The 27325-nt window shown below is 33.9% G+C and overlaps 2 protein-coding genes across 2 annotated transcripts in view; one reads left to right on the plus strand and one right to left on the minus strand.

The window, feature by feature from the left end:
• LOC131854564 (uncharacterized) overlaps positions 1 to 27325 on the plus strand; it is a 126608-nt gene that overhangs the window by 16177 nt on the left and 83106 nt on the right. The window contains exon 2 of the mRNA XM_059205681.1: positions 19221 to 19256. The gene's annotated coding sequence lies outside the window, so the exon portion shown is untranslated. The remainder of the gene's footprint in view (positions 1 to 19220; positions 19257 to 27325) is intronic.
• On the minus strand, positions 8481 to 11466 carry LOC131854560 (balbiani ring protein 3-like). The gene is made up of 2 exons (XM_059205677.1): positions 11404 to 11466; positions 8481 to 10538 (listed from the first exon to the last, which is right to left on the minus strand). Exon 2 carries the CDS (start codon positions 10526 to 10528, stop codon positions 8531 to 8533), a length of 1998 nt encoding a protein of 665 aa, XP_059061660.1. The 5' UTR covers positions 10529 to 10538; positions 11404 to 11466; the 3' UTR covers positions 8481 to 8530.

A 27325-nucleotide genomic window follows, 5' to 3' on the forward strand; every position in this document is an offset into this window, starting at 1 on the left:
TGTATGTATCGTGCGAAGAATCGAATCCGTGATCACCGGAAGTAAAACTGTGTGTTATACCACTAAAATCCGTCAGTCAGTTAGCGCATAATGAAGAATGAACCACGTAGGTTTAGTACCTTAATTGTGGGCTACATTATTATTGATTACAGTCTACTAAAAAATCTATCTGATTTTAATACAAATTTCATTTCACTTTATTCTTGGATACACGCTTATGACTTGGACTTACTACTTACTTACTTGTAATTTAAAAGTGAGTGTTTAAATTTATTTTTAACAGTGTAAGTGAAAATACATTTAATTACACGGTTAAAAATAAGTATCGGTTATCTATACGTCATGGGTGCATTGGTGGTCATAAGTTCAATTCTTTATTAAGCTAGTTTTGGAAGGTACTTCTTCAAAGTAAACAATAGCGTTAGACACACATAAGTCAATAATAACGAATTTGTTAATTTGAATTTTTATAGCATACATATAGGTGACAAATGAGCTTACGGCTCACTTGATGGTAAGTGATTATTACCGCCCATGAGCACCTGCAATACCAGAGGAATTGCAAGTGCGTTGCCGGCCTTTTAAGAAGGAATAAGCTCTTTTCTTGAAGGTTTCAATATTATAAATAAACTATCCTACATTAGTATTACAAATAACACCTTTTTATAAATAAATATGTATAAATGCAATATATATAGCTAAGTCAAAAGTTTGTAACTTTTGACTTATCTAAACTAATCTGTTACTGGCAGCTTGTCTACCATTCTTTTTATTAACTTTATATTTTTTATATCTATTTTTTATACGTCACTTTTGACTATTCTATATTTTTTGTTACTTCTTGCTGTGAGCCCTTTTGGGAAGAATACACATTTTTACTAGTATTTGGTTTTTATTAAAATAGTAGTTGTGTTCCCGCTCCAGTAACATAACCTAAGCAAGGTTTTGGATAGTCCAAGCAATCTCTTAATATAACCATCATGGTTAATTCCAGTTGGATTAGCCACGATAGAGAACAGACCTGACTTTATGCACGCTCTAACATCCCTCACTCGAGCCCTACTAGCGTAAATTTTTGGCGCAAGCGGGAACACCATTTCATCTTTATTTCATACGTATGGCAGTCTGTTTAAGCAACTTTGTTTCGAGCAATTTTAATGCCCAAAATAAACAAATAGAAAAGTTAAAATAAAATTATCATTTATTAATAAAATATCTTAATACATGTTCCCTGACTGAAACTCAATCGGAGAGCAAATTAATTTATTATTCGATTCGAACAAAAACACCGATTATTCTAAGTAAAATAGTTTTCTTTTTTATTGGTATTCCGCTATTTTAAATGACGTCTAATTATTAATAGATCTTTTTATACAGAATGTCACATGCCTACCTACACGTAGTATTCTTATTGCCCATGTATTGAGGTATTTTATTTCACTTAGCAATGAATATATCAGATCCGAATTTGGAACTGCATTCCTAAAAAAAATTATGTTTGCATTTTGCACGTACATGTACCGTACCGTCTGACCGTTCTACACAAATAACTGAACATCTTGGACTGTGAATGTCAACATGAAATAAAAAAAAAATCATAAAAAGACGAATGTTTGGTGAACAAATTGCGACCGTAAGCTCGGTGGTCTAGCGTTTTAGCACAATGCTTTGTTTCAGATTGTCGCGGGTTCGATTCCTCGCACGGTGCAAACTTTTATATTTATGAATTATTATTTGTATCGGTCTGAATGTTTACTTTATATGTTACTAGCTACCCACCCCGGCTTCGCACGGTTGTACATGTATTATACATATAAACCTTCCTCTTTAATCACGATATCTATTAAAAATACTGCTTCAAAATCCGTTACGTAGTTTTAAAGATTTAAGCATATATAGGGACGGACAGATAGCGACTTGAATAATGTACATACATATTGAGAAAAAAATCAGTATTAGTTGTCTAGTACCCATAACGCAAGTTATGGGAATAGCTGGCGCTGTGTTTATTGTCTAGGCTTATTTATTTGTTTATTTATTATTATTTATTTATTTATATTTGCACAGAGGTTTGAAATATTCACACACAGGTATAAAGCATATTTGATACTTGCTGACCCGCGTAACTTCGTCTGCATCATAATTGTCATTATATATCGCTCAATTTGCCTATCTTTTTTAAATTATACGTTATGTGTTATTCTGATGTATAAGCTATGTTACTGTAAAGTTTGATTAAAATCCGTTTAGTAGTTTTTGCGTAAAAGAGTAACAAACATCCATACATACAAACTTTCGCCTTTATAATATTATTAAGATTGTGATTAGAAAGATCTTAAATAGTTCACAAGGTTTTGACGAGAAGACAATTTTTTTATTGGATGACTGGCTGTACCCGCGAATTCGCCCGTGTGGAATTTGACTTTATTTTTCTAAAATAAGAGTAGCCTAACTTACTCCTTATTACGTCACTTACCTGCCAAAAACAGTCCCGTCAAAATCGGCCCAACCATTTCAGAGATTAACCGGAACAAGACACAGACAGACAGATAGAAAAAAATTGTAAAAAAAATATTTATATTCATATGCATGTAGTAAAAAATGGTTATTTCAATATTGCAATTAAATTGAAAAATATAATGTACAATTACTTGTCATACATCACTTCATAATAATACCTGGGATACCATAATGCACGAGCCTCTACCCAAATAACAGTTATCGATAAGAATCACCAGCACCGCGTTAGAACGATTTGTTTAACTTACAACTTACCGTAACTCAAGTGATCTTAACTAGGCATCATAAATATTGGCACGAGTTACGAGCGGCAGCGGAATAAATGGCAATACAGCGAAGGTAATAGTTATAGATATCGTTACGATTTATTTGATTTGCAATAGGACAATTGCGGAACGTAACTGAGCTTAACCAGCTACAATAAATAACGACGCAAGTTAGGAGCTGGTGCGGAAATTTAAATTAAATTACTGTATTTAGTAAAGTTATAATTATATAACGGCCTGGTCTAGCGGTTCAGTACAGGGCCTTAATCATAATAGTATAAAACAAAGTCGTTGTCGCTGTCTGTCCATGTGTATGCTTAAATATTTAGAAATACGCAACAGATTTTAAAGCGGTTTTCTTTTAATAGATAGAGTGATTCAAAAGGAAGGTTTATATGTATAATATATGTACATCCGTGCGAAGCCGGGACATGTAGCTAGTAACATATATAACTTTCACGGGAAACTGCCCTTATCCACTCCCTTGGGTTATCCTATGCTACTGCATACTCCTATTTTACATTTTTTAAAGTTAAATGAGAACTAGGTTTTCATAGCACTTTGTCTTTATTTGTTGATTAACTACGTGTTTTTTTTATTTGTATTAGAGATTAAGGTACGATGGAACTTAGCTACAAAAAATGGACAAAAGTCCCTAAATTATTAAAGAATTTAAAAGAAATTATCCGCTTGAACCCATAACTTACTTCACACTACAGTACAACGTATTAAAACGTCAGGACGGCAAAGTAGAACGGAGAAATAAGCAACGCTGTAAGTTTGTAACTTAATACTTAATGTTTGAAGATAACGGGCGATGTTGGTAGTCTTATTACACGGCCGTGATGCTGCGACACGATTAGTGTTGCAGTTATTACTCTAATAGTAATGTGTGGTTGTCGCCGCTGATAAGTACATCTCGACTCGTGCGTCACTTTTTAAATTAGTCTAAATGGTGTACAGTCCCCTTATTAATATATATCTTATAGATAATAGAATGATGCACCCGCTTGCGATAACGGTTTACCCTAGACGGATGACGGTGTACGATAAAATGAGCATGAAGTTAGGTCAGTCAGCCCATCTTGGCGAATGGCTTAATTTACCACGATGGTTTCAAAGGGGAACTAACATGGTATATTGCTAGCAATGGGATTGGTCCACATTACTAACTATTTCCTCCCCTGCCTCCTAGTTGCCGTAATTCTTCGAAGCGGCTTAACCGATTTTGATGAAATGGTATGCTCGGTAGGTAGAATTGGTTGTTACGTATTTTTATACCTCTACGCGATAAGGAAAATACCAATTAAAAATTGTTTTTTAAATTTGTTGGACAAACTATTAATGTTTTATTTTATATGAATAGGCATTAATTCAAATTCAAATTCAAATTCAAAAATCATTTATTCATGTAGGATATTTTAGCCGCTTATGAACGTCAAATTTTTACATTATATTTTTATTTTTTCCCTACCGTCCAGTTCGGTATATAGATCCAATTGATAATAATTAACACAACTCTATATTTTTACTCTTCTAATATCAACCCCTATTTTATTACCGATGTTTATTTATATGGCTAAACAACATTTGCTAGGTCAGCCAGTATACGTATAAATCTGTGAAGCGGACTGTACGACCCCAATCGCTTGCGGTAACTTTAGTTATTCTCTACACAAGTTGTGGTTCTCCTAACGAGGTAAATACTTGCGTATGTATGCCTCGGTGATGTATGGCATAGCCCTGTCCTACAAAAGTAAAAATAATGGTGGACAGTGCAAAGTTGCAATTTAAAATTTTATAATAGGACTACCTACATGAATTACAAATCTTGGAATTTCTCGGCTTGTTCTATACTATACTACGCATGTATTATACATATAAACATTCCTCTTCGATCACTCTATTCATTGCTGAAAAGTACATTAAAATCTGTTGCGTAAATTAAAAGACATAAGCGAACAAACAGCGGCGTCGCGGCGACTTTGTTTTGTATAATAGTTTGATCTTCCGTTAATCTTTGAATTTCTCTGATTGTTCTAGATTATTAGACACATATATTATATATATAAACCTTGCTCTTGAATTTCTCTATCTAACTCTGAAAATTACATTAAAATCCGTTGCATTGTTCTAAAGATAGAAGCAAAGAGACAGCGGCCGCGATATTGTTGTATACTACGAGTATGTAAAAAAGTTTGATCTTCCGTTAATCTTTGAATTTCTCCAATTGTTCTAAACTATTAGACGCATGTATTATATATAAAAACCTTGCTCTTGAATTTCTCTGTCTAATACTGAAAACTATATTAAAATCTGCCCTCTCAATTACTAATAATTGTTCAAATGTTATTCTAGATTGTGTTGCTTGTTTGCTAATCATAAAAGCATTTGTTCGTAGATTTAAAAAGTAAGTGAAGTAAGTTGTAATATATTTTTACAACTTAGTAAAGTAAGTTATAAAATGATTGGTATACCTGACATAAATTTAGCATATAAGTAATTTGTTGTATTATATACGGCCCTGTGTGCGCACAAAGCATTCATGCTTTTTAGTACATAGTCCCATAATTTTATAAGTCATTGTTGTTTTTAATAATAAATAAATAAATCTATCTTAAATATATATAACTCAAAGGTGACTGACTTAGTGATCTATCAACGCACAGCCCAAACCGCTGGACGGATCGGGCTGAAATTTGGCATGCAGGTAGATGTTATGACGTAGGCATCCGCTAAGAAAGGATTTTGATTAACTCTACCACCAAGGGGATAAAATAGGGGATGAAAATTTGTACGAAACTTTGTCAATATTAAACCGATCGGGCTGAGATTTTGCAGGCATAAAGCTACTATGACGTAGGCATCCCCTAAAAAGGATTTTGATAAATTCCTCCACTAAGGGGATAAATTAACGCGAGCGAAGCCGCGGGCAAAAGCTAGTAAAAGATATAAGCGAACAGAAAGCGGTGGTGACTTCGTTTTATACTATGTAAAGAAGTTTGATCTTCCGTTAATCTCAAAACGGTACTTACCTTACTATAATTAATTAGAATACAAATGTTATGCGGGAATTTGCACGACCCGCTGTGTGTGAAATTATCGCGTGCATTGGGGGCAGATGATAATAGAGAGGAGACAGTTTTACGGCCTCGGTGGTCTAGCGGTTTAAGCCGTCTTACTTCCGATGGTCGCGGGTTCAATTCCTCGCACGGCGCATTGTATTCATGAGTATGACTGTTTGTGTCGGTCTGGGTGTCTTCTAGGTTAATATATATGTACTTGTATCAGTTCAGTACTTATAACACAAGCTTTAGGTAGCTTTCCCAAGTTAAGCTACCTAAAGCTTAAGGGTGTTATGGGTGGATGGAAACTGCAGGCACATCTAGTCTTACTTAAAATCATACACTACCCTATGCTGTAATTCTATACTATTAATAAATAATAGTAATAATATCTCAAGACAATTCATACAATTCTATCTACATAGTTCCAGGCTAAGCAGAGCTTGTGTTATGGGTTCCAAACAAAAGGTAAAGACATTTTTTTCAATTAATTTAAATTTACAAGTTGGAAATGTACTAATTCATTATCTTGCACACATACATTCTATAAAAAAAATGAGATATCCGTAGTAGCTACTCTATGTGGATGGAAGGGGGAAACTTGGTTGAATAAATTGATAAACGCATTGGTCTGCTTAAGCCCAAGATTAGATTTGATTTGATCGAAATAGGCCTATTCCAATAGTAAAAAAGCGTAAATTATTTTATACCATAAAATACTTTACGCTTTTTTACTATTGAATACTTAATAAGGTTTCGCTTTCTCTATAGAGTATGTACTAGATATACTACCAAAACTAACAAAAACCAATATAATTTGAGAAGATGCTTGTACCGAAATACTTTACGTATAAGTTATAGTTAATTTGAATAGTCACGGCCCAGTTAGCAAGTGAGTCAGTGATCGCAGATAACCGAAATAGTTAAACTTGAACCGTGGATTAAAGTTAAAGGCCGTGAAGAGAATGGTTTTTAGACAAATATATTATGTTTACTTGGTTATTTAGAATTACATGTACTATGAGAAAATCGTAACGTGGACGTGTTTGTTTGTTTTTAGAATTTAATATTACGAATATTATAAATGCGTAAGTTTGTGAGTACGGATAGATGTTTGTTACTCTTTCATGCAAATACTACGGAACGGACTTTGTTGGAACTTTATATTAATATAGCTTATATATCAGAGTAACACATAGGCTATAATATAAAAAGATATTATTTAAATTACGCGAAATATAATAATGCATCAGCTAGTAATTAAATTTTACAAAAAAAACTCGTTTAATTTTAATTATTATTAAATTTAATTATTAGAACTTATAATACTTTATTATTTTAATTAATCAAATATTATAAGAACTATAACAAAATATGTTGTCATACTTTTTAGTATTTAATCAATTTTATTAAATTGACATGGAAATAACGTGGAAGTATAGTCTTACAGGTGCATAGAAAATCATCTAAATTCATTCATAATTTACAAAGATACTGCGTACCATACAAACAATAACGAATTCCGTACGTCCTTCATTTTAAGTAGGTTGATACAACAAACAATGCAGGAAATAATTTACTAGCGGTCAATGAAAAAAAAATCTTGAATACCACCCACGCGGACGCCTCCGGACGTCAGTTTGACAACTCAAGCGCACATGTCAAGGATTATGACACATTGTAAAGTAATGGGCGTCTATCAAAGCTAAGTAATCTAATAAAAAAATTACATACTCCCAGTTTGATGGACGGGGCCTGGTATTTCCAATATTTGCCGCTCTTCGGCGCTGAGCAGACGCGCTGCTTTCAGTCGCTCGAAACGGCAACTGCACGCTACCATAAATCGCCAATTGCAGTAATTTTAGTTGCTCAGTCATGTACGAATATCTACGCTACTCTTTCACGTAAAAATTACTGAACGGATTTTGATGAAACTTTGCAGTAATATAGCTTATACATCGGAATAACATATAGGCTATACAATTTCACGCAGGTGAAACCGCGGTCACAGCTAGTATTAATATATATATAACACTAACATAAACACATACATTTATGCTGTAAAAATAAGTAATTGACAGTGAAACTAATATGAAATCATTCAATCGTACATTTTATACTGTTCAAGCCGTAACTGATTCCCTGGTTTTTTCCGAGCGGTACTTATTATTTCCGCCATCTTGGGAAATTCGGTAAATCCATTCGGAAATATAAGTGTTGAAAAGTTTACCCCAACTTCCTAGTGTGTAGGTTGTGAAATTATACAAGAGGAATATTGTGAATAACTTTATTGCTATATAATTGGTGATATAAATTACAAAAAACGTAAATTAAACAATGTGGATGTTCTATTATTAAATAAACAATATATAGTTTCTTCCTTATAGTTTTACATTAAATTATATAAGTTGAAGAAAATGAATAGTTATAATAACAAATACAATTAACAGTGTGCTAGTATGAAGAAAAATCTTATTCTATGTCCTACCCAATCCAAAAATATTCCTTTAAATATTACAATATAATGTTATATTTTATTATAAATATATGTTTATGATGAAAATACAATTTTGCATACATTATTAATAATATAACATATTGTATTATTTATATTACTAATAATGTTTGCATAGTTTGCATTATATTTATTGAAAAATTACATATTAGTTGATATATTTTTTAATTTTTCGATGTGCTTGCGCAGGCAGCGCTGGCACAGTTGCATTCAGCACAACTTACAATATCTCCTTTCTCATTCTTGCAGATGCAAACACATGATTTCCCACCAGTTGCAATGCAAACGCAATTAGAGTTGTCACATTTGCAATTACAGACTTGACTCTTTGTGCATTTACAGTCATCGCAGCGAATGAACTTCCCTTCTTCATTTTGGCACACACAGATGCAAGATCTCCCATCAGTGGGAATGCAGACGCATCCAGCCTTGTCACATTTCTTGTCACAGCATATAGCTGCGTCTCTCTTATCAGAGTAACAAGTACAGTCATCGCAGGATATTATATTACCTTTATCATCGCGGCAAACACAAATGCAAGCAGCTCCTTTGGTTGCAATGCAAACACACTTCGAGTTGTCACATTTGAAATTACAGTCTTGATTCCTTGTGCATTTACAGTTATCGCAGCGAATGAACTTCCCTTCTTCATTTTGGCACACGCAAATACAGGATTTTCCACCTGTCGAAATACAGACGCATCCAGCCTTGTCACACTTCTTGTCACAATCCGTAGCTATGTCACTCTTCTCAGAGTAACAAGTGCAGTCATCACAGGATGTTATGTTTCCTTTCTCGTCGCGGCAAACACAAATGCAGTTAGCTCCTTTGGTTGCAATGCAAACGCACTTCGAATTATCACATTCGCAATTACAGTCTTCAGTCTTTTTGCATTGACAGTCATCGCAGCGAATAAACTTACCCTCTTCATTTTGGCATACGCAAATACAGGATTTTCCACCTGTCGGAATGCAGACGCACCCAGCCTTGTCACATTTCTTGTCACAACCCGTAGCTACGTCACTCTTCTCAGTGTAACAGGTACAGTCATCACAGGATGTTATGTTTCCTTTCTCGTCGCGGCAAACACAAATGCAGGCAGCTCCTTTGGTTGCAATGCAAACGCACTTCGAGTTATCACATTCGCAATTACAGTCTTGAGTCTTTGTGCATTTACAGTCATCGCAGCGAATAAACTTACCCTCTTCATTTTGGCATACGCAAATACAGGATTTTCCACCTGTCGAAATACAGACGCATCCAGCCTTGTCACACTTCTTGTCACAATCCGTAGCTATGTCACTCTTCTCAGAGTAACAAGTGCAGTCATCACAGGATGTTATGTTTCCTTTCTCGTCGCGGCAAACACAAATGCAGTTAGCTCCTTTGGTTGCAATGCAAACGCACTTCGAATTATCACATTCGCAATTACAGTCTTCAGTCTTTTTGCATTGACAGTCATCGCAGCGAATAAACTTACCCTCTTCATTTTGGCATACGCAAATACAGGATTTTCCACCTGTCGAAATACAGACGCATCCAGCCTTGTCACACTTCTTGTCACAACCCGTAGCTATGTCACTCTTCTCAGAGTAACAAGTGCAGTCATCACAGGATGTTATGTTTCCTTTCTCGTCGCGGCAAACACAAATGCAGTTAGCTCCTTTGGTTGCAATGCAAACGCACTTCGAATTATCACATTCGCAATTACAGTCTTCAGTCTTTTTGCATTTACAGTCATCGCAGCGAATAAACTTACCCTCTTCATTTTGGCATACGCAAATACAGGATTTTCCACCTGTCGGAATACAGACGCATCCAGCATTGTCACACTTCTTGGCACAACCCGTAGCTATGTCACTCTTCTCAGAGTAACAAGTGCAGTCATCACAGGATATTATGTTTCCTTTCTCATCGCGACAAACGCAAATGCAGGCAGCTCCTTTGGTTGTAATGCAAACGCAATTAGAGTTGTCACATTTGCAATTACAATCTTGACTCTTTGTGCATTTACAGTCATCGCAGCGAATGAACTTCCCTTCTTCATTTTGGCACACACAGATGCAAGATCTCCCATCAGTGGGAATGCAGACGCATCCAGCCTTGTCACACTTCATGTCACAGAGACGGTTCTTTTCGACAGTTACGTTGCAGCACGGCATCTTGAAGAATCTGTTGACAATAATAAAATATTTGCTCATAACTTATTATTGTTACCATATACTTACAAGTATCTTTGCAATATAAATTACTATATATATACAAGTACAGTACAAAACTCCCTAAATTAAAAAAAAGAATAAAAATACAATACATACATATATAGTAATTTATATTGTAAGTTATATATCTACAAATCGTTACTATTGGTTTATCAAATTGTAAACAATAAAAACTTAAATATTCGAGCCATCTGTGCCATTATAAAGAGGTAAAGTAAGAATTTGTGATGTTGTAGGAGGTAATGTCTGAACCGATTATGAAAGTTATTTTAGTGTTATTCACACTAAAATCATTTATCGAGAGAGGCTATTATACTACCTAATGTATAGTATATACATAACATACAAAAATGAACATAGTAGTATTATAAATGCAAAGGGTGGCTGCCAGTCTGATAAACTCTCATACCTTTTCAAGTCTAAACGACTAAACGGATCTTAATTAAATTTGACATAATGATAGATTAAACAATGAGCACGGATATGGGCTATATTTTTATTTAAAAATAATCATGTAGGCAATCGAAGTTTGTGAAGAAGGGTTTAAGAGTTATTATAGAAGCGAAAGTGTGTCTGTTTGTACCCTTACACGACTTAAACGAATCTTAATGATATTTGACTTGAAATGAAACTGTAACAGCAAAAGAAACATGTACTATTTTATCTAAAAAAAACAGAGAAATCCCCTAATAACGTAATACAAAAAACACAATCAGACCGATAACATCGCCTGAATTGAGTAAATAAAATAAACAAATCTATAAGAGATAAGCGCTAACAACACAAAATCTAAACATAGTATAACAATTACTTACGTATTCTGATACGCTGGTCCGTGTCGTTCGAATGATAAGCAGGTTGTACACTGATAGTGATAATGCCCGGGGCCGTTTATATTCATTTGATAATGATACCGTGCGCAAAACAATTGCGCTCCGCCCGTGTCGTGTGCAAGGGCCGCGTGAATGACTCATATGACGTCACTAGTAGCGTGTGAATTCGATGTCAGTTGAATGTCACTAGAAATTTCTAGAATGTAATATTTTATTTACAGTTTATTTCTATAAATGACGTGAAATCGAATTTTCTAGAATGTACTATTTAATGCATTGCACTACATCCTAGTCTTCCATATTCTAGAAGATTATTGTTGAAGTCAATTTTATAAAATACTAGCTGACTCGCGCAACTTTGTCTGCATCACACTTACTTGATATTTATCATTAAATTATGTGTTACTCTGATATATAAGCTACATTTTTGTAAGGTTCCATCAAAATCCGTTCAGTAGTTTTTGCGTGAAAGACTGAAAGAGTAATAAACATCCAGCATCACAAATTTTCGTGTTTATAATATTAATAAAATCATCGTAGAGACCTCCGCCAATCTCTTTGCTTTGTAAACTGTATTTCGGTTGAAAGGTGATATTATAGGTACTCGCCCCGGCTTCGCACGGGTATTATGTATATATAAACGTGTATTATGTATATATAAACCTTCCTGTTGAATCACTCAGGCGTGAAGTATAATATATTAGTAATAACTGTATAAAGACAAACTTTATTAAATAAAGCTATGTAAACTCTATGAAATTATCGTCACAGGTTATCTATTAAAAAAAAAGATTCAGAATCTGTTGCGTAGTTTTAAAAATTTAATCATACATAGGGACAGACATTCCGGAGGTCTAAGATGTCACAGCGACAGCGACTTTGTTTTATACTATGTAATGAAGAGGCATTACATAGTATAAAACAAAGTCGCTGTCGCTGTGACATCTTAGACCTCCGGAATATCATGTCATCGCATGAGTGGTATTGTGTTGGAAATGAAACTGGACTTGCATGTCCAGCCCATTATTGATAAGACTCTTGTAGAGACTAAAAATTGAAGAGACGTTTAAATGTTAATTATTTTAACACACAGAAGGAACTAGATAATACGGATGAAACTTGGTACTCGTATCTACTAGATCTATCTATCGTATCTATCTATAGATAGATAGCTATCTAGCTAGATCATACATTTTATCCTAATATTTGCAAACAACCCATAATCTTAATTCCAGAAAAAATCAATAATTCTAGAAATCCGATGTATAACCTAATGTCACACGGCGACACGTCGGTTAGTGTCGTGCGGAAGTAATTACATGAGTCATTTTGCAAATAGTACATGCACACGATAGAACCCGAACTATTTGTATGGAAAAACTTCAGAGTGCATTTAAAAATCGAAATTTCTAGAAGGATAACATGTGAATAGGAATTCGAAAATATTTAAATTATAAAAAGATTACCTGACTGTTTTGCCATAAAAATTGAAAAACTAATATCCCTATAAAAACAGGGGTTGATCGTAAAAGTTTGAAAATTTGAAGTTGTATGTATATTTCAATGCTAAATCATAATAAAATAAAATTTGCTATTTTTTTTATATTTAGGGGTGGGTCAGCTTTATCATTAAGGAGTATGAAAAATTCTCAGATATACCCGATTTGGAGATAAAATTTCATAAAAATAGGTCAAGCCGTTTCGGAACATCATGGTAACTAACATTGTGATACGAGCATTTTATATATAAGATAACATGGTTAGTATAATATCTTTTCACGTCGCGTCGCGTCGTTGGTTTAGTATCGTGTGGAAGGAATTAGATGAGTCAGTTTGTACTCGAGCTGTGACATACAGTTTTTTTTTCGGAGTGCTCTAATGCTGTTGGCCGCAGATGGCCTTTACAGCTTCACCGGACGATAGGGGCGAGTGCAAATGGCACTCCAAACCCGCGGAAGGACTTATGGAGCGGCTGAAGGCCAACTCTCGCCTGACGGATACGACTTTAGTCTAAGGGCACCACTAGGGGTTCGAACCTCGGCTCAGGCCATCGTAACATCGATCCCCGTTGAATTGGACGGGGGATCGATTGGAGAGGATGACATACAGCGCGGTATTTGCAACTTCGTAGTGTAAATGTGGTTTAAAGTACCTTCCTAACCGGCAAATGCACTTTGGAATCTATTCTCAATATCGATATAATTCCAATTGGTCACATCAAATACACTAGTAGTACTACAAGGTATTTATTTAAGAAATATACTTACCGTAAGTGGTTTGAAACCAATCTTTACTCGATCACGAATATTTATCAAAATAAGCTTTAAAATTTTAAGAATATATTAAACGTAAAATGTTCTTGAACACTTATTCTTTACTGTACATAGAAATAAATGCAAATATTGTTTACAACAAAACTGCTTTGAAATGCCTTGACCGATACCTTGAAATTTTGTGTTGTGTCTGAGCATAGGACATAAACTATTTTTCATACCTCGAAGTGATAAGGGTAATTATTTTTGTATTTTTCGATTATGCATTAAAAAATTCAACCTAAAATTTATACCATTCTACTGTTAACTATCGTTTGACGCACCATTAATTAAAAATGGTAAAGTCAATAATCATGTAACCTGAAACGGAACGTCAGAGGCCAGAGCCAAAGTAATCTATGTGACATTGACAAGTGGATGACGGATGATTGAACGTAAGCAGCGGGAGTTTTGGAGCGAAAAAGTTGGAGTGTTTATATTATTATAAAAACAAATAAGAGATAGGTAATTGTGAATATTGTAGGCATTGAGGTGTTTCTCTCCCTGACTAACCGGTATTACGCCTAAGTCGTCAGGATACTAGTGATTTTAAAACTACGATCAACGCCTATTTCTTAATAGCGATATATATGGCAAAACAACGTGTGCCGGGTCAGCCAGTATTAAAAAAAAATATCACAGCTCCTATAAAGCTATTAAATGTTTCATATATATATAACAAATTATGTTATTTATTGTATGACATTTAAGTAGTTTATTATACACGCTACTCTCCCACCCATATAAGTTTAAAATCTCAAGGCAACAACACCCACGCTTTCCGGAATATTTGCAATCTGTCCGTCTGTATATTCGTAATATTATTAATTGCATTCTGACTAGTTCCAACTTTACGATGAATAAATGGATAAACTGGCATTTTAGTAACATAATGATATACCTTCGCTGCAGTTATCCCAGTTGGGTAGTGAGAGAGTGAAATATTTCGACGGCATGAATACAAGCTTATCAACTTTTTTTTTTATAATACAGGGGACAAACGAGCATGCGGCTCACCTGATGGTAAGTGATTACCGCCGCTCATGAGCGCCCGCAACACCAGAGAATTGCAAGTACGTTGTCGGCCTTCTAAAAAGGAATAAGCTCTATTCTTGAAGGTTTCAATGTCGTATCGGTTTATAACTTAACTCTGAAAATACTTGATAATTGTTAATAGTTTACTTAACAATTTAACAAACAAAATGACAAGGCTAATGTTGTTCATGCACGTGATAGTCATCGATGCCCACATAAGTACCTAAACAATGTTAAAAACTGGCTATAAAAAAAAGAAATTCAGTTCAGTTTTTTGCTATTTCTTGTCAATTGAGTCTGTTTTTATTGTGTATTCTAAACTGGATTATAGGGAAAAAATATTGATACAAAAAACTTGACGTTCATAAGCGACTAAAATGTCTTATATGAATAAGTGATCTTTTATTTCATTTATAGACGACTAGCTACTCGCCCCGGCTACGCACGGGTGTACATGTATTATATACATATATTTTATATATAAAATTCTCGTGTCACAGTTTTCGTTCCCATACTCCTCCTCTTCACCTACTTTACTGCTTATAGAATTTCTATATATATAAATATATACCATTTAATCTCACCGATCTTGTAACACTCCAAGTAGGCTATCCTGTACTATAAGAAACTAGACAATGAAATACCTGAGGGCACATCTCAGCTTCATGTACTAGTTTTTGCCCGTTACTGCCAACTTATGCAGTCTTTTGTCTACCTAGAAAGTACTACAATTTCTAGACTCAACAGTAACCGATCCTCTGAGATTTAGGTAAAACCAATTAGAAAATACAATTGTAAATGTTATATAAATAGGTTATTTATTGCAATTAGGTTATTAATAAGCTCCCGATATTCCGTTGGTTAAGGGTCGACTAACAGAATTAAAAACGATTATGCCGAGAATATAAGTCTGTCCATCCGCTTTCATAGCTTTTTTTGTATTTTTTTTTTATATAATAATTTGAGCGCGTTTGACCGCAATCTCACCTGATGTTAAGTGATGATGTGGTCTAAGCTGTTACACGCAAGCTCAAATAATACCTATTCACTCTTGACTTAAAAGACCCAATGTTGTAAGAGGCAGGAAAAATAGACGCTGGTAGAGAGTTCCACTCCTTAGCTGCTCGCATAAGGAAAGATAATGCAAAACGGTTAGTTCGAGCAGCTGGGATGTCAATAGTGTAGGGGTGGAGCCGCTCTCTACGTCTTGTTGTACGTTGATGGAACGGTGCTGGAGGAATGAGGTTGTGCAGTTCTTGAGCACATTCGCCAAAATGGAGCCTATAGAACACCGATAGACAAGCTACTTTACGTCGGTGATAATATATACAAATATATATATATTTTGGATTGGGCCACCTTTATCATTTAGAGGTATAAACAATAGATAACAACCTATTCTCGGTCCTACCGAGAGTAAAGTAAAGAGAGAAAGCGATTTTGGAGAAGTATGGCAACTAACACTTTTTGACGACCTCGGTGGTCTAGTGTATCTATGTATTTGTATCAGTTGTCTAGTACCCCAATAACACAAGCTGTAGCTAGCTTAACTTGGGTCTAGATGGCGCTGTGTGAATTGTCTTGAGATTATTATTAACACTGATTGTATTAATAAATAATAATAATAAATAGTGTAAACATAGACGAAACGACACGAACAATTTAATTGTGCAAAAATAATAAATAAATAGATACATTTTTGCAGTAGAGTTTTGTGCTCTAATAGTATTAGTATGGAGTATATTACAGAAAGTAAATCCGTATAATGAGTCACAGAAACATTGCAATAGTGTACAGTCGAAAGAGAAATTAGGTGTACGGAGAAAGTGCGGATAGGTAGGTACGTAAAAAATTTGCATGCGAAACGCTATTGCGTAACGCCAGTGCGTCGACGACTGCAAAAGGATAACCAACTAGGCTGTGCCGCAATTGCTGTTCCTGATTGTTATATTTTGTGACTTGTATCTTCTCGAATAACATGAAACTTCATTATACGTAACTACGTATAATTTACTTCGTTTTTGTATAACTATTAGCCGCGACTTTGCCTGTTTTTATGAGATAAACGATAACCTATATTAATTTTAAATACAGAGAAAACGGTATAGGAAGATAAATCTATTTTTTAATTCATTTAAAAATTTTACTAAGACATTCATTTCTAAATATATATATATATAACTCAAAGTGTGACTGACATAGTGATCTATCAAAGCACAGCCCAAACCACTGGACGGATCGGGCTGAAATTTGGTATGCAGGTAGATGTTATGACGTAGGCATCCACTAAGAAAGGATTTTGATTAATTCTACCCCCAAGGGGATAAAATGGGGGATGAAAGTTTGTATGAAACTTTGTCAATTTTAAACCGATCGGGCTGAGACTGTGCATACATAAAGCTGCTATGACGTAGGCATCCCCTAAGAAAGGATTTTGTTAAATTCCACCCTATACCTACACTCATAAATCTTCTTAGATTTTCGACTGATTGAACTGGAATTAAAGATTGGAGCTACTATGATGAAGACGTTCGCTTAAATAGCATTTTAAATTACATTGCAAAATATTTTCATCACTAAAAAGTACTTTTTTGATCACGTAATGACTTAATTTCCGTGATGTTATTTATGTAGGTACTAACCGACAGCTGTCATTCTTTTTTTTTTCGGTTTATTCTAACGCTTTTCGCCTCAACGGACGATAGGGGGCGAGAACAGATGGCACTCAAAACCCGCGAATCACCTAAAAAGCGACTAAAGGCCAACTCCGCCTGACGGATACGACTTTAGTCTGAAAGCACCGCTAGGAGTTCGAACCTTGGCTCAAGCCGTCGTAATTTCGATCCCCGTTTGAATTGGACGGAGAATCAATCTAGACCGTTAATTTTGCATGTCAGATTTTTGCGCACGATTGTTCTTTACAAAAATATACCTTATTTCTGCGTTAAATAAATCATCCATTCATTCATTCAAATGAGCTGTCAGCTTGTTTGCTATTCCAATTAACTAAACCAGTCTCTATCACAATTACTTCTGAAGTTCATCTCGCTTGTATATGCTGATGTATATTTACAATGTGTAAGTAAATGAATCGATAGCAATAAAGTTTAAACTTGTATTAATATTCTAGACGTTACTCAGCACAACCTCGGCACACTTATAAGACCTTCTGTGACCATATTCATCCGTGACGTAGGCATTCATTCATGGCGCTGTTTGGGAATGAGTTTCAATGTATTCATTTGGTTGTATTGAGTTTGTAATAAGGAATATAATGGATATTGATTATTTATACAGTTATTGCTTATTTGTCTTTTTTTGTTGTTCTCGTCCTTAGTTAAGAAAGGTAGGTGGTTTTTTATTACGTTGGCGTTTTTAATGACTCAGAAATACTGTGAAATGTTTAATTTTTTTATGCATTTGGAAGCTGATGGTCTTGAGAAAAGATACAAAGGGTTACCATCGCCTATACGAATATGCAAAAGCCGTGGCACTCGAACACTATTTTGGGTCAAATACACTATAACCTCATAATATTAATGCGTTGCCATCCCAGAGAACTAAGACGTTATACTTTCATACCAATCTACTGCCACATTTAATGTACATAATACACAAGATATTTAAGAGCTTTACAATATACCTTTTATTTGTTGCCATATCGATAGACCTATTTATACCGTCGTATCTATCTATAATACTCGTATATAACGCTTTAAGCCGGGACGGAACTTGCAAATCAAGCTACTGTCCTTTGTATGAGGGAAAAAACCAAATGCCTTTATTCTTACCTTACATGAATATTTTGATCCGACTAAATTCATACTTCGGTTGCGAGCATTCTCAACATCTTTATCTGATAGTGTTTCAACCTATATTGTTAAATCAAATGCTAAATTCAGAACGGCAAAAAAGATTGGTACCTATAGAAAATCTCAATTCATAGTAATATAAAGGGAAGATTTGTTTTCATTTTCTTCCCCTTCGATCGATCCCCGTCCAATTCAAACGTGGATCTGGACGGCCTGAACTGAGGTTCGAACCACTAGCGGTGCCCTCAGACTAGAGTCGTATCCGACAGGTGGGAGTTGGCCTTATGCCGCTTCATAAGTCCTTCCGCGGGTTTGGAGTGCCATCTGCACTCGCCCACTATCGTCCGGCTGTAAAGCCCAGCTGCGGCCAACAGCATTAGAGAAAAAAATAAAACTTCTACTGCAAAATAAAACTTAAAAACAAATCTCTTCAGTTAATTAATATTCACATTCAGTAGTAGTCCGAAAAAAAAAATATTTTCTTCGTTACTGCACCTGTGCGAATTTTAATATAAAAGTCACGATATAAAAGTTGTACATTATAAATTATTTTAATGTGAACCTACGCACGTTGAGTACATACAAATTGTTACAAAAACGTGATTGAATTTGTAACTTAACCTTTTATGTTTTTTTCCAGGTACTTGTTGGGGGCAGTCACCTTACGAATACAATCGTAAGTAAATTCTTTATGTATACGTATAGAATCTTAAACATGTGGAAATGGCGAACATTTCTGGTCTGTTTTTAATAATACATTGTTGTCAGTTTAGAATATTTAACCCTAGATCCATGGTCATATATCATATATTTGAACAGGTTGTAAAGATACTTAGGGATATTTTATTATCTATAAAATAAACATGGGTAGTTAGAGGCATTGTCAACTGTTTATATTGTAGATAACTTAACTCTTGCCCACATTTCACTGAGTATATGTATTTAATTGCGACGTAGCAGAGAGTCCACCAGAGTAAAGTTTCAGAGCACAGTCACGTATATGTAGACTTTGTTCCCGACTCCTTTCCTTAAAGAGAAGCCTACCATCTTGTTAACTCGAAAATTCCTTAGTAATTTTTCTATTAGAGAGAGAACGACGATAACGTAACTTAAAGAAATCGAGAATTTATATTCTTCTCAAAGTTTTTAGGTGCCGGCCAGAACCAAAAACCTCTTGGGTTTAAATCGAAGTAGTAAAACACTGGACTACGACACTGTCAAGACTCTTTTTTAGTTAGTATAGATATAAAATTAGAAAAGATACAGAAACAGACAAGAAATAAAACTAAATCAACTTTAATTAAAACTCTTAAATAAATAAAAAGAACAGAATTAAAATATGGCCAAAATAAACAAAACCTTTCCAATTGCATTGAAAGCCAAGCACGATATTCCTTAAAATATTGTACAAGATTTTGTTTAAGGTTTTATTGCTTCAGTAAACGCATACTTAGTTCACTCATTCCAATGCCGTATATACACAATTTGTGTAACAAAACGCTGTTTTTATAAATACTAAATGAGAATGTATATATCTGGATATATACATACTTATTTATATGAATATATTTATTTATTTATTGTTTTGCACAAAAATGTATACATAACTTAATGCCTGATGGCATTCTCTACCAGTCAACCGTCGCTTTGATCAGAGATAACAAGGCAGTGCACTTTAATAATTAATTAAAAGAAAAAAAATCAATTATTATAACGGATAGATACAGAAAAATATTATATATATACATATGCAAATATATAAAAATACTAATAAATCAATATAAAATATATAAGTTTATGGATTACATATAAATAAAATATAAAATTAAACTACATATAATAAATATTCATATAATCTCATGTAGTTGTATCTTGATATATGGGAATAAAACTTATAACCCAGGACAATTCATACAGCACCATCTATTCCGATACTACCAGAGCTTGTACTAATGGGTATAGGTGATGACAAAAATCACTAAAAAAGAAGTCACACATTTTTTTTTTGTAAATACTTTCATATAGAAAACAACTTAATTTTTGACGATTGACATTTGGTGTTGTGGCCTTTGACATAACAACGGAAATTCTCAAAATTATTTTCCCGTTTATCCAACATTTTTCATTCTTGCTCCGCCTCTGTTAGTCGTAGCGTGATGTTATATAGAAAACAACGTAACCATGAATACAAATGTTTGTATCATGCATGGAATCGAACCCCGTGATCAAAGCAGTGTGCTAAACCATCAGTATCACAAACGTATTGTTTGTACACTAATTCACAAATATACCATCATGAAATACACATTTTCCAATTTATTTAATTGGTTATTTTTTTATAATACTAACAACTAATGGCGATCTTCAAATGTTTAGTTTAAAATCGACCGAGCGTCATCATTCGATTAGAAATAGTAACACAAGCGCGGGAATATGAATATCTACACAATTAACCACAGTCCTGTCGACTTTTTAAAACGAACGACCCTCTTCGGTACCACAACAATAGAATATTTAAGGTTGTATCCTAAAGTCTGTGTCGTAACGAAGGCAAACTAATACTCCAGGTCACATCGTGAGGTCAGGCGATGAAAGTAAGATTGTGAGGTTCCCATCCCTGTCAGTGTGAACCCGACCCAGTTTTGACGATTGACATTTGGTGTTGTGGCCCTTGACATAACTGGACTATAAGTCTATGAGTATTCCCGGGAATATTTAACCTATGTAATTGATTCCATTTGAAAGCGTGACGCCGAAGAATGATATGATTAATGACGTTCGAATTGAACTTTTAGTCTGACTTTCAACAGTAAAGGATTCGAAACTCTATTGTTTTTTTTAATGTGTATATTAAGATATCGATATCTTGCAAATTCTAAATCAATATTAATGCTAGATGATCCGCGCTAATTTGTCTGCATCACGTGAGGAAGAAGCAACGGAAATTCTCAAAATTATTTTCCCATTTATCCAACATTTTTCTTTCTTGCTCCACCTCTGTTAGTCGTAGCGTGATGTTATATAGCTCATATTCTTCACCGATAAATGAGCTATCCAATATTAAAAGAATTTTAAAATTCTCTCTATTAGTTCCTATGAGCGTTCAACCAACCAAACAAACTCTTTAGCTCTATGCATGTAGTAGTATATTCACGATTGAAGTTGAATATTTGTGAATGTGTAATGAAAAGTTTTTGGTTGTATGTATGTATGGGTAGGTATCATCCATTACCTAAACGTATACATTGCTTTATGGACTAGAGAAAGAAATCTTGAATAAACCTTCAGTTTTAGCGTACCCTTTACGGAGTGCCTAGCAAAATACCAAATACAATACCGTCAAAAAAGTTTTCTCATTTGGTTGAAAACTAGTTCAGTGTATCGTAATGTTATTTATGTGAAAACCAAGTGCATTTTCCTGGGAATCCGACGCACACGCAACTTAGCACACACATTATTAATGTCTGCAGTTGTGAAAGCGTGTATGGTGCAAGCCATGGTGTGTATTCTAGTTCAATATATATAATAAGATGTACTAATACTGCACTATTAATTATTACAATGTATACTTATGCCGGTAGTTTAGCGGTTTAGCAGCCTTCGCCACAATCGCCTTACTTTCTATGGTAACTGGTTCGATTCTCGCTCGATATAAACATTTGTATTCAGTAGTATTTTTGTTAGTCTGTGTATATTCTAGGTATATTATATTAATAAAAATAATATCTTCAGACAATTCACACAACGCCATCTAATCTCAATCTAATCAGATCTTGTATTATGGATACTAGACAACTGATAGATAAGTAGATCCATTTTTTGTAGTAAATACATACATAATATAATTACATAGTAAACACCCAAACCGATACAAGCAATCATGCTCATGAATACAAATTTTTGTACCTTGAGAGCAATCGAACCCGCGACCGAGCTAAACCGCTAGAACAGCGAGGTATTCAAAATATTGTGTGTATTTACAAAAAATATGAATTCAAGTATTTCTTTAATTAGTTTTTTAATGCCCATAGTACAAGTTTTCAAAACAGGTATTTAAGAAAAAGATAAAACTTTTTCTACTAGACAATTCCTAGCATTTATATATTATTATTATTTTTTGAAAGCCTTTGGTCGCTTAGGTAATGGTCCGCGTCAACAGTTATTTGTATTTGAATTGATATTGATATACATTTTGATTTATTTATTTTATTATTTTTTTCTTCTATTATTTTTATTAAGAATTAGTTTAATTTAAATTTTGGTAACATTAAGATTGTTGAGTGAATATGTCGCTGCACGCGATCGCACCACCACTGGGCTGCTACTGAAAATCAGTGTTTTGCTCGCTGAGCAAATTGTTCACTGAGTAGCTCAACCCTTTCGTATCCCTGTGGCACCTAATATATATTTTAATGTTTATTTTATGTGGAAGTTAAAGTATTATGTGTTGTATTTTTTTTTTATAATTATTTACTATTCTTATGTGTTATTTGGATTTTGTTTGTACTATCTTTGTTATCGGGATACGAATAAAGATTTTTATCTATCTATCAAGTTTTGCTCAGTTTGGGACTAGATAGGGATGAGTTAATTGTCCTGGATTTTATTATTTTAATTAATTCTTCAAATGTTAATGACTATAATCTTAATTCCTAGAAGTCGATTGCATATTAAAACCGGTAATACAGTCGCCCACATATACCGACTGGGCCATTGGTCGATACACTTATAAACATATTATGTCTTACATAGTAACTTATATATCTCTTTAAAATTATATTATCTCTACATTTCTTATTATATAATTCTCCAAATATAAAATTATCTTTAAACGTTTCTAAACAATAAAAGCACTGCTTCATTATAAATAGTTATAAAGGAAGGAGATCTAAGACTAATATGTAATGCTATGAGAATAAAAAAGGCACCGATATAGTCTCAAATATTGTATTGACTTGTGTCATATATATAAAACAATATAGTTATTATAAAAAACGTAGACAATAAAAAAAGTATATTAGTTTATATACAAATATATACTATATTGACTACTAGTTATGCCCGCGGTTTTACCCGCGTGTAATTTATAGCCTATATGTTATTCTCATGTCTAATCTATATTACTATAAAGTTTCATCAAAATCCGTACAGTAGTTTTTGCCTGAAAGAGTAACAAACATGTATCCATACTCACAAACTTTTATGTTTATAATATTAATAAGATTTTAGTCTTATCTAGCTGAATAGAGTTAAAGAGAATAAAATACTAGCTAATCTGCGCAACTTCGTCTGCGTAACATTTACCCCAATTTTTGCTACATTTTTCACTTGGGGAAATCAGTCATAGAGTACCGTCCGCATAACACCAAAAAGTAAAAAAAAAAAAAAACAATAAACTTACATAGTCTATGACAATCTACCTGTTAATATGTTGCGTGACATCCACATCTAGAGCTCCTTATAATAAGAATGTAATAAGTAAGCAAGATTTAAAGATGGTAATTATATCTCTGAGGAAATATCTTGTTACAGCTATTTCCTCTCATTGCAAGTAAATCTTGATAATAACAAAACCACAATGTGTGACGTTTACTTTCTCTGTTTACCCTTTTGTAGCCTATACCCAACGAGCAAGTCTACCGAGCTCCGCTAATGTCTTTTATAACCCACTTAAAAAACTGGAGCAGTTATAATCAAAGAGGTCATAAACCGTACTTATAATTAACTAGCCATTCACGCGACTTCATCTGCATGGAATTTAACCTTATTTTTCCAAAATAAAAGTAGCCTGGGATACACCTTATTACATCAGCTACCTGCCGACGAAAGTCCCGTCAAAATCAGTCCAGCCATTTCAGAGATTAGCCGGAACAAACAGACAGACATATAAAAGTTATAAAAAATGTTATTTTGGTGTATGTACCGTATTTGTATTCATATACATGTAGTATAAAACGGTTATTTCAATGTTACAAACAGACACTCCAATCTTATTTATATGTATAGATTAATAATTAATACCAGTGGTCGCTAATAGTCGAAATTCGACCATAATTAATTTCAGTTATATGTGTTTGTCAAATACATGGTATTGTATATAATGTATTTTTTTATTCATTTAATGTACACGACAGACAGACAAAGTTACTTTCGCATTTATAATATTATTAAGGATAACAATATTCTAATTAAAACTATAAAACTACTATGTATATTGAACTTGGGACTCTCCGGCTGCGTTCATTCTACAGCGCGTGCAGAATTGCACTTCAGCAATAATAATAATTTAGTAATAATCTGAAGATAATTTACACAGCGCCATCTAGTCCCAAGTTAACCTAGCTAAAGCTTGTGTTATGGGTACTAGACAACTACACATACCTACATGGATTTTTTTTCGTAAATACATATATATATATATATATACGAGCTTTTGCCCGCGGCTTCGCTCGCGTAAATTTATCCCCTTAGAGGTGGAATTTATCAAAATCCTTTCTTAGGGGATGCTTACGTCATAGTAGCTTTATGCATGCAAAGTCTCAACCTGATTGGTTTAAAATTGACAGTTTCATACAAACTTTCATCCCCTATTTTATTCCCTTGGGTGTAGAATTATACAAAATCCTTTCTTAGCGTATGCCTACGTCATAACATCTGCCTGCATGCCAAATTTCAGTCCGATCCGTCCAGTGGTTTGGGCTGTGCGTTGATAGATCACTATGTCAGTCACCTTTAAGTTATATATATTTAGATAGACTGTGCCTATGTCTATATATATATATGTATATATACTCGATCTATGTATGATATATAGCGACCTACAATGTGATAAAGCAGTAAGTAGGTACAGTAATAACATTATGGTACAGACTGCAGCGTTTGGAAATCGAAAGTAGTCTACATATTATTGCGTATGAGACACCAGACATTGTACAGCCTTGTGAAAAATATTTTAATATAATAATAATATGCCTAGACAATTCATACAACGCATCTAGATCCAATTTAAGCAGAGTTTGTGTTATAATAAGACAAAAGATTTTTTTATTTTAGGTGGTCTAGCGATTTTACACACTGCTCTACTTCTGATGGTTCGCTGGTTCGATTCCTTGCAAAGTACAAACATGTGTATTCGTGTGTGTGATTATTTGTGTCGGTCTGGGTGTGTTCTATGTACATTATGTATGTATTTACAAAAAAATGTATCGAAATAAAATATATATATATCAGTTGTCAAGCATCCATAACACAAGCTCTGCTTAAATTGAGACTATATCACTCTTGTCCAGGGACACTATTATTATTATTCTGTTTTCTTTTAACTAGACGAAAGGGAAAATATTAATACAAAAAAATTTACGTTCATAAGCGGCTAAAATGTTCTACATCCAATCTAAATTATTTTTTATTTCATATAGTACTGATTTACTCCCTGGTAATGAAAATGCCGATAACGAATCAAATTGACAATACCATCATAATATTCATCAGAGATATTGTCATATTTAATACTCAAATTTACTGCAGCTAAAATGTTTATATGAATAAATATTTTTTGATTTGATTTAAGTTGATTTGATTTGATTTAAAATCGACCGACTACAACAAAACTGTCAACGCGACAGTACTGTCACAACTTGTGTCCCACAATACTATTATTGCTCCTAAGTGATTTGCACAGCTCAGTCTCGAATCTATGGCACATAATAATTTAACAGTGGGTGCTTATAGTCGTGATATAATCAGCTAATACAAATGTGAGATCAACCGACTCACTAAAAGATCATTGCTTAGTCACGATATCTCATATTCAACACAACTCTTGCTTACTGTATTTGTTATGGAAATTATCAAGATTTTTATCTTATAACGTAAAACAACTCGTCATTGTTTGCTTTTAGGTTAAGTTGTAATATGAATTAATTTTCACCATGAGAATACATTTTTTTTATGATTACATGATATGTACTAGCTGTGCCCGCGACATCGCCCGCATAGAATATAAACTTTCATTCCCTATTTTATTTAATCAACAGCCTAAAAAATATGCTTCTAAAAATGACGTTACTTCCAACCTTTCCGGCCCTTACAACCCTTTTTTCGCATTAAAAAGTAGCCTATTTATCGCAGGATCTAGATTATCTGTGTATCAAATTTCATTTTAATCGGTTCAGTAGTTTTGTCGTGAAATCACAACAGACAGACCGAGTTACTTTCGCATTTATAACATTAGTAAGGATACGGATCTAGCTGACCGGCGGAACTTCATCTACATCACACTTACTTGACATTTATAGTTATGTTTCGGCCAATTTACATAATATCTTTTTAAATAGTAGCCTATGTATTATTCTGATGTATAAGCTATATTATTGTAGTTTCATCAAAATCCGTTTAGTAGTTTTTCCGTAAAAAAGTAACAAACATCCTTCCGTCTATACTTACATACCTTCAAATTTATAATATTAGTAAGTTAACGGTATATGCTTATAACCTAGTACAAAAACCCCTATGTATCCGCAATGTACCCTACACTGCGGGTGCATAGGGGGTGAAATAACGGCGCTACCATGGAAGATCGCCATCGTCAGTACCGTGACTACAGAGACAATATATGTATATTTACATTATTATTATTTCATAAGTATGGTTATTAACTATTGTGTATATAAATACACAATCCGGCTACTAATGGCTCATATATTATAATTGTTAGAATATTTTAATCTCTATCGTAAAGTATCG

The sequence above is a fragment of the Achroia grisella genome, unplaced genomic scaffold, assembly GCF_030625045.1.
Source record: "Achroia grisella isolate CSIRO2021 unplaced genomic scaffold, CSIRO_AGI_Agris_v1 utg1239, whole genome shotgun sequence".
Taxonomy (NCBI): domain Eukaryota; kingdom Metazoa; phylum Arthropoda; class Insecta; order Lepidoptera; family Pyralidae; genus Achroia; species Achroia grisella.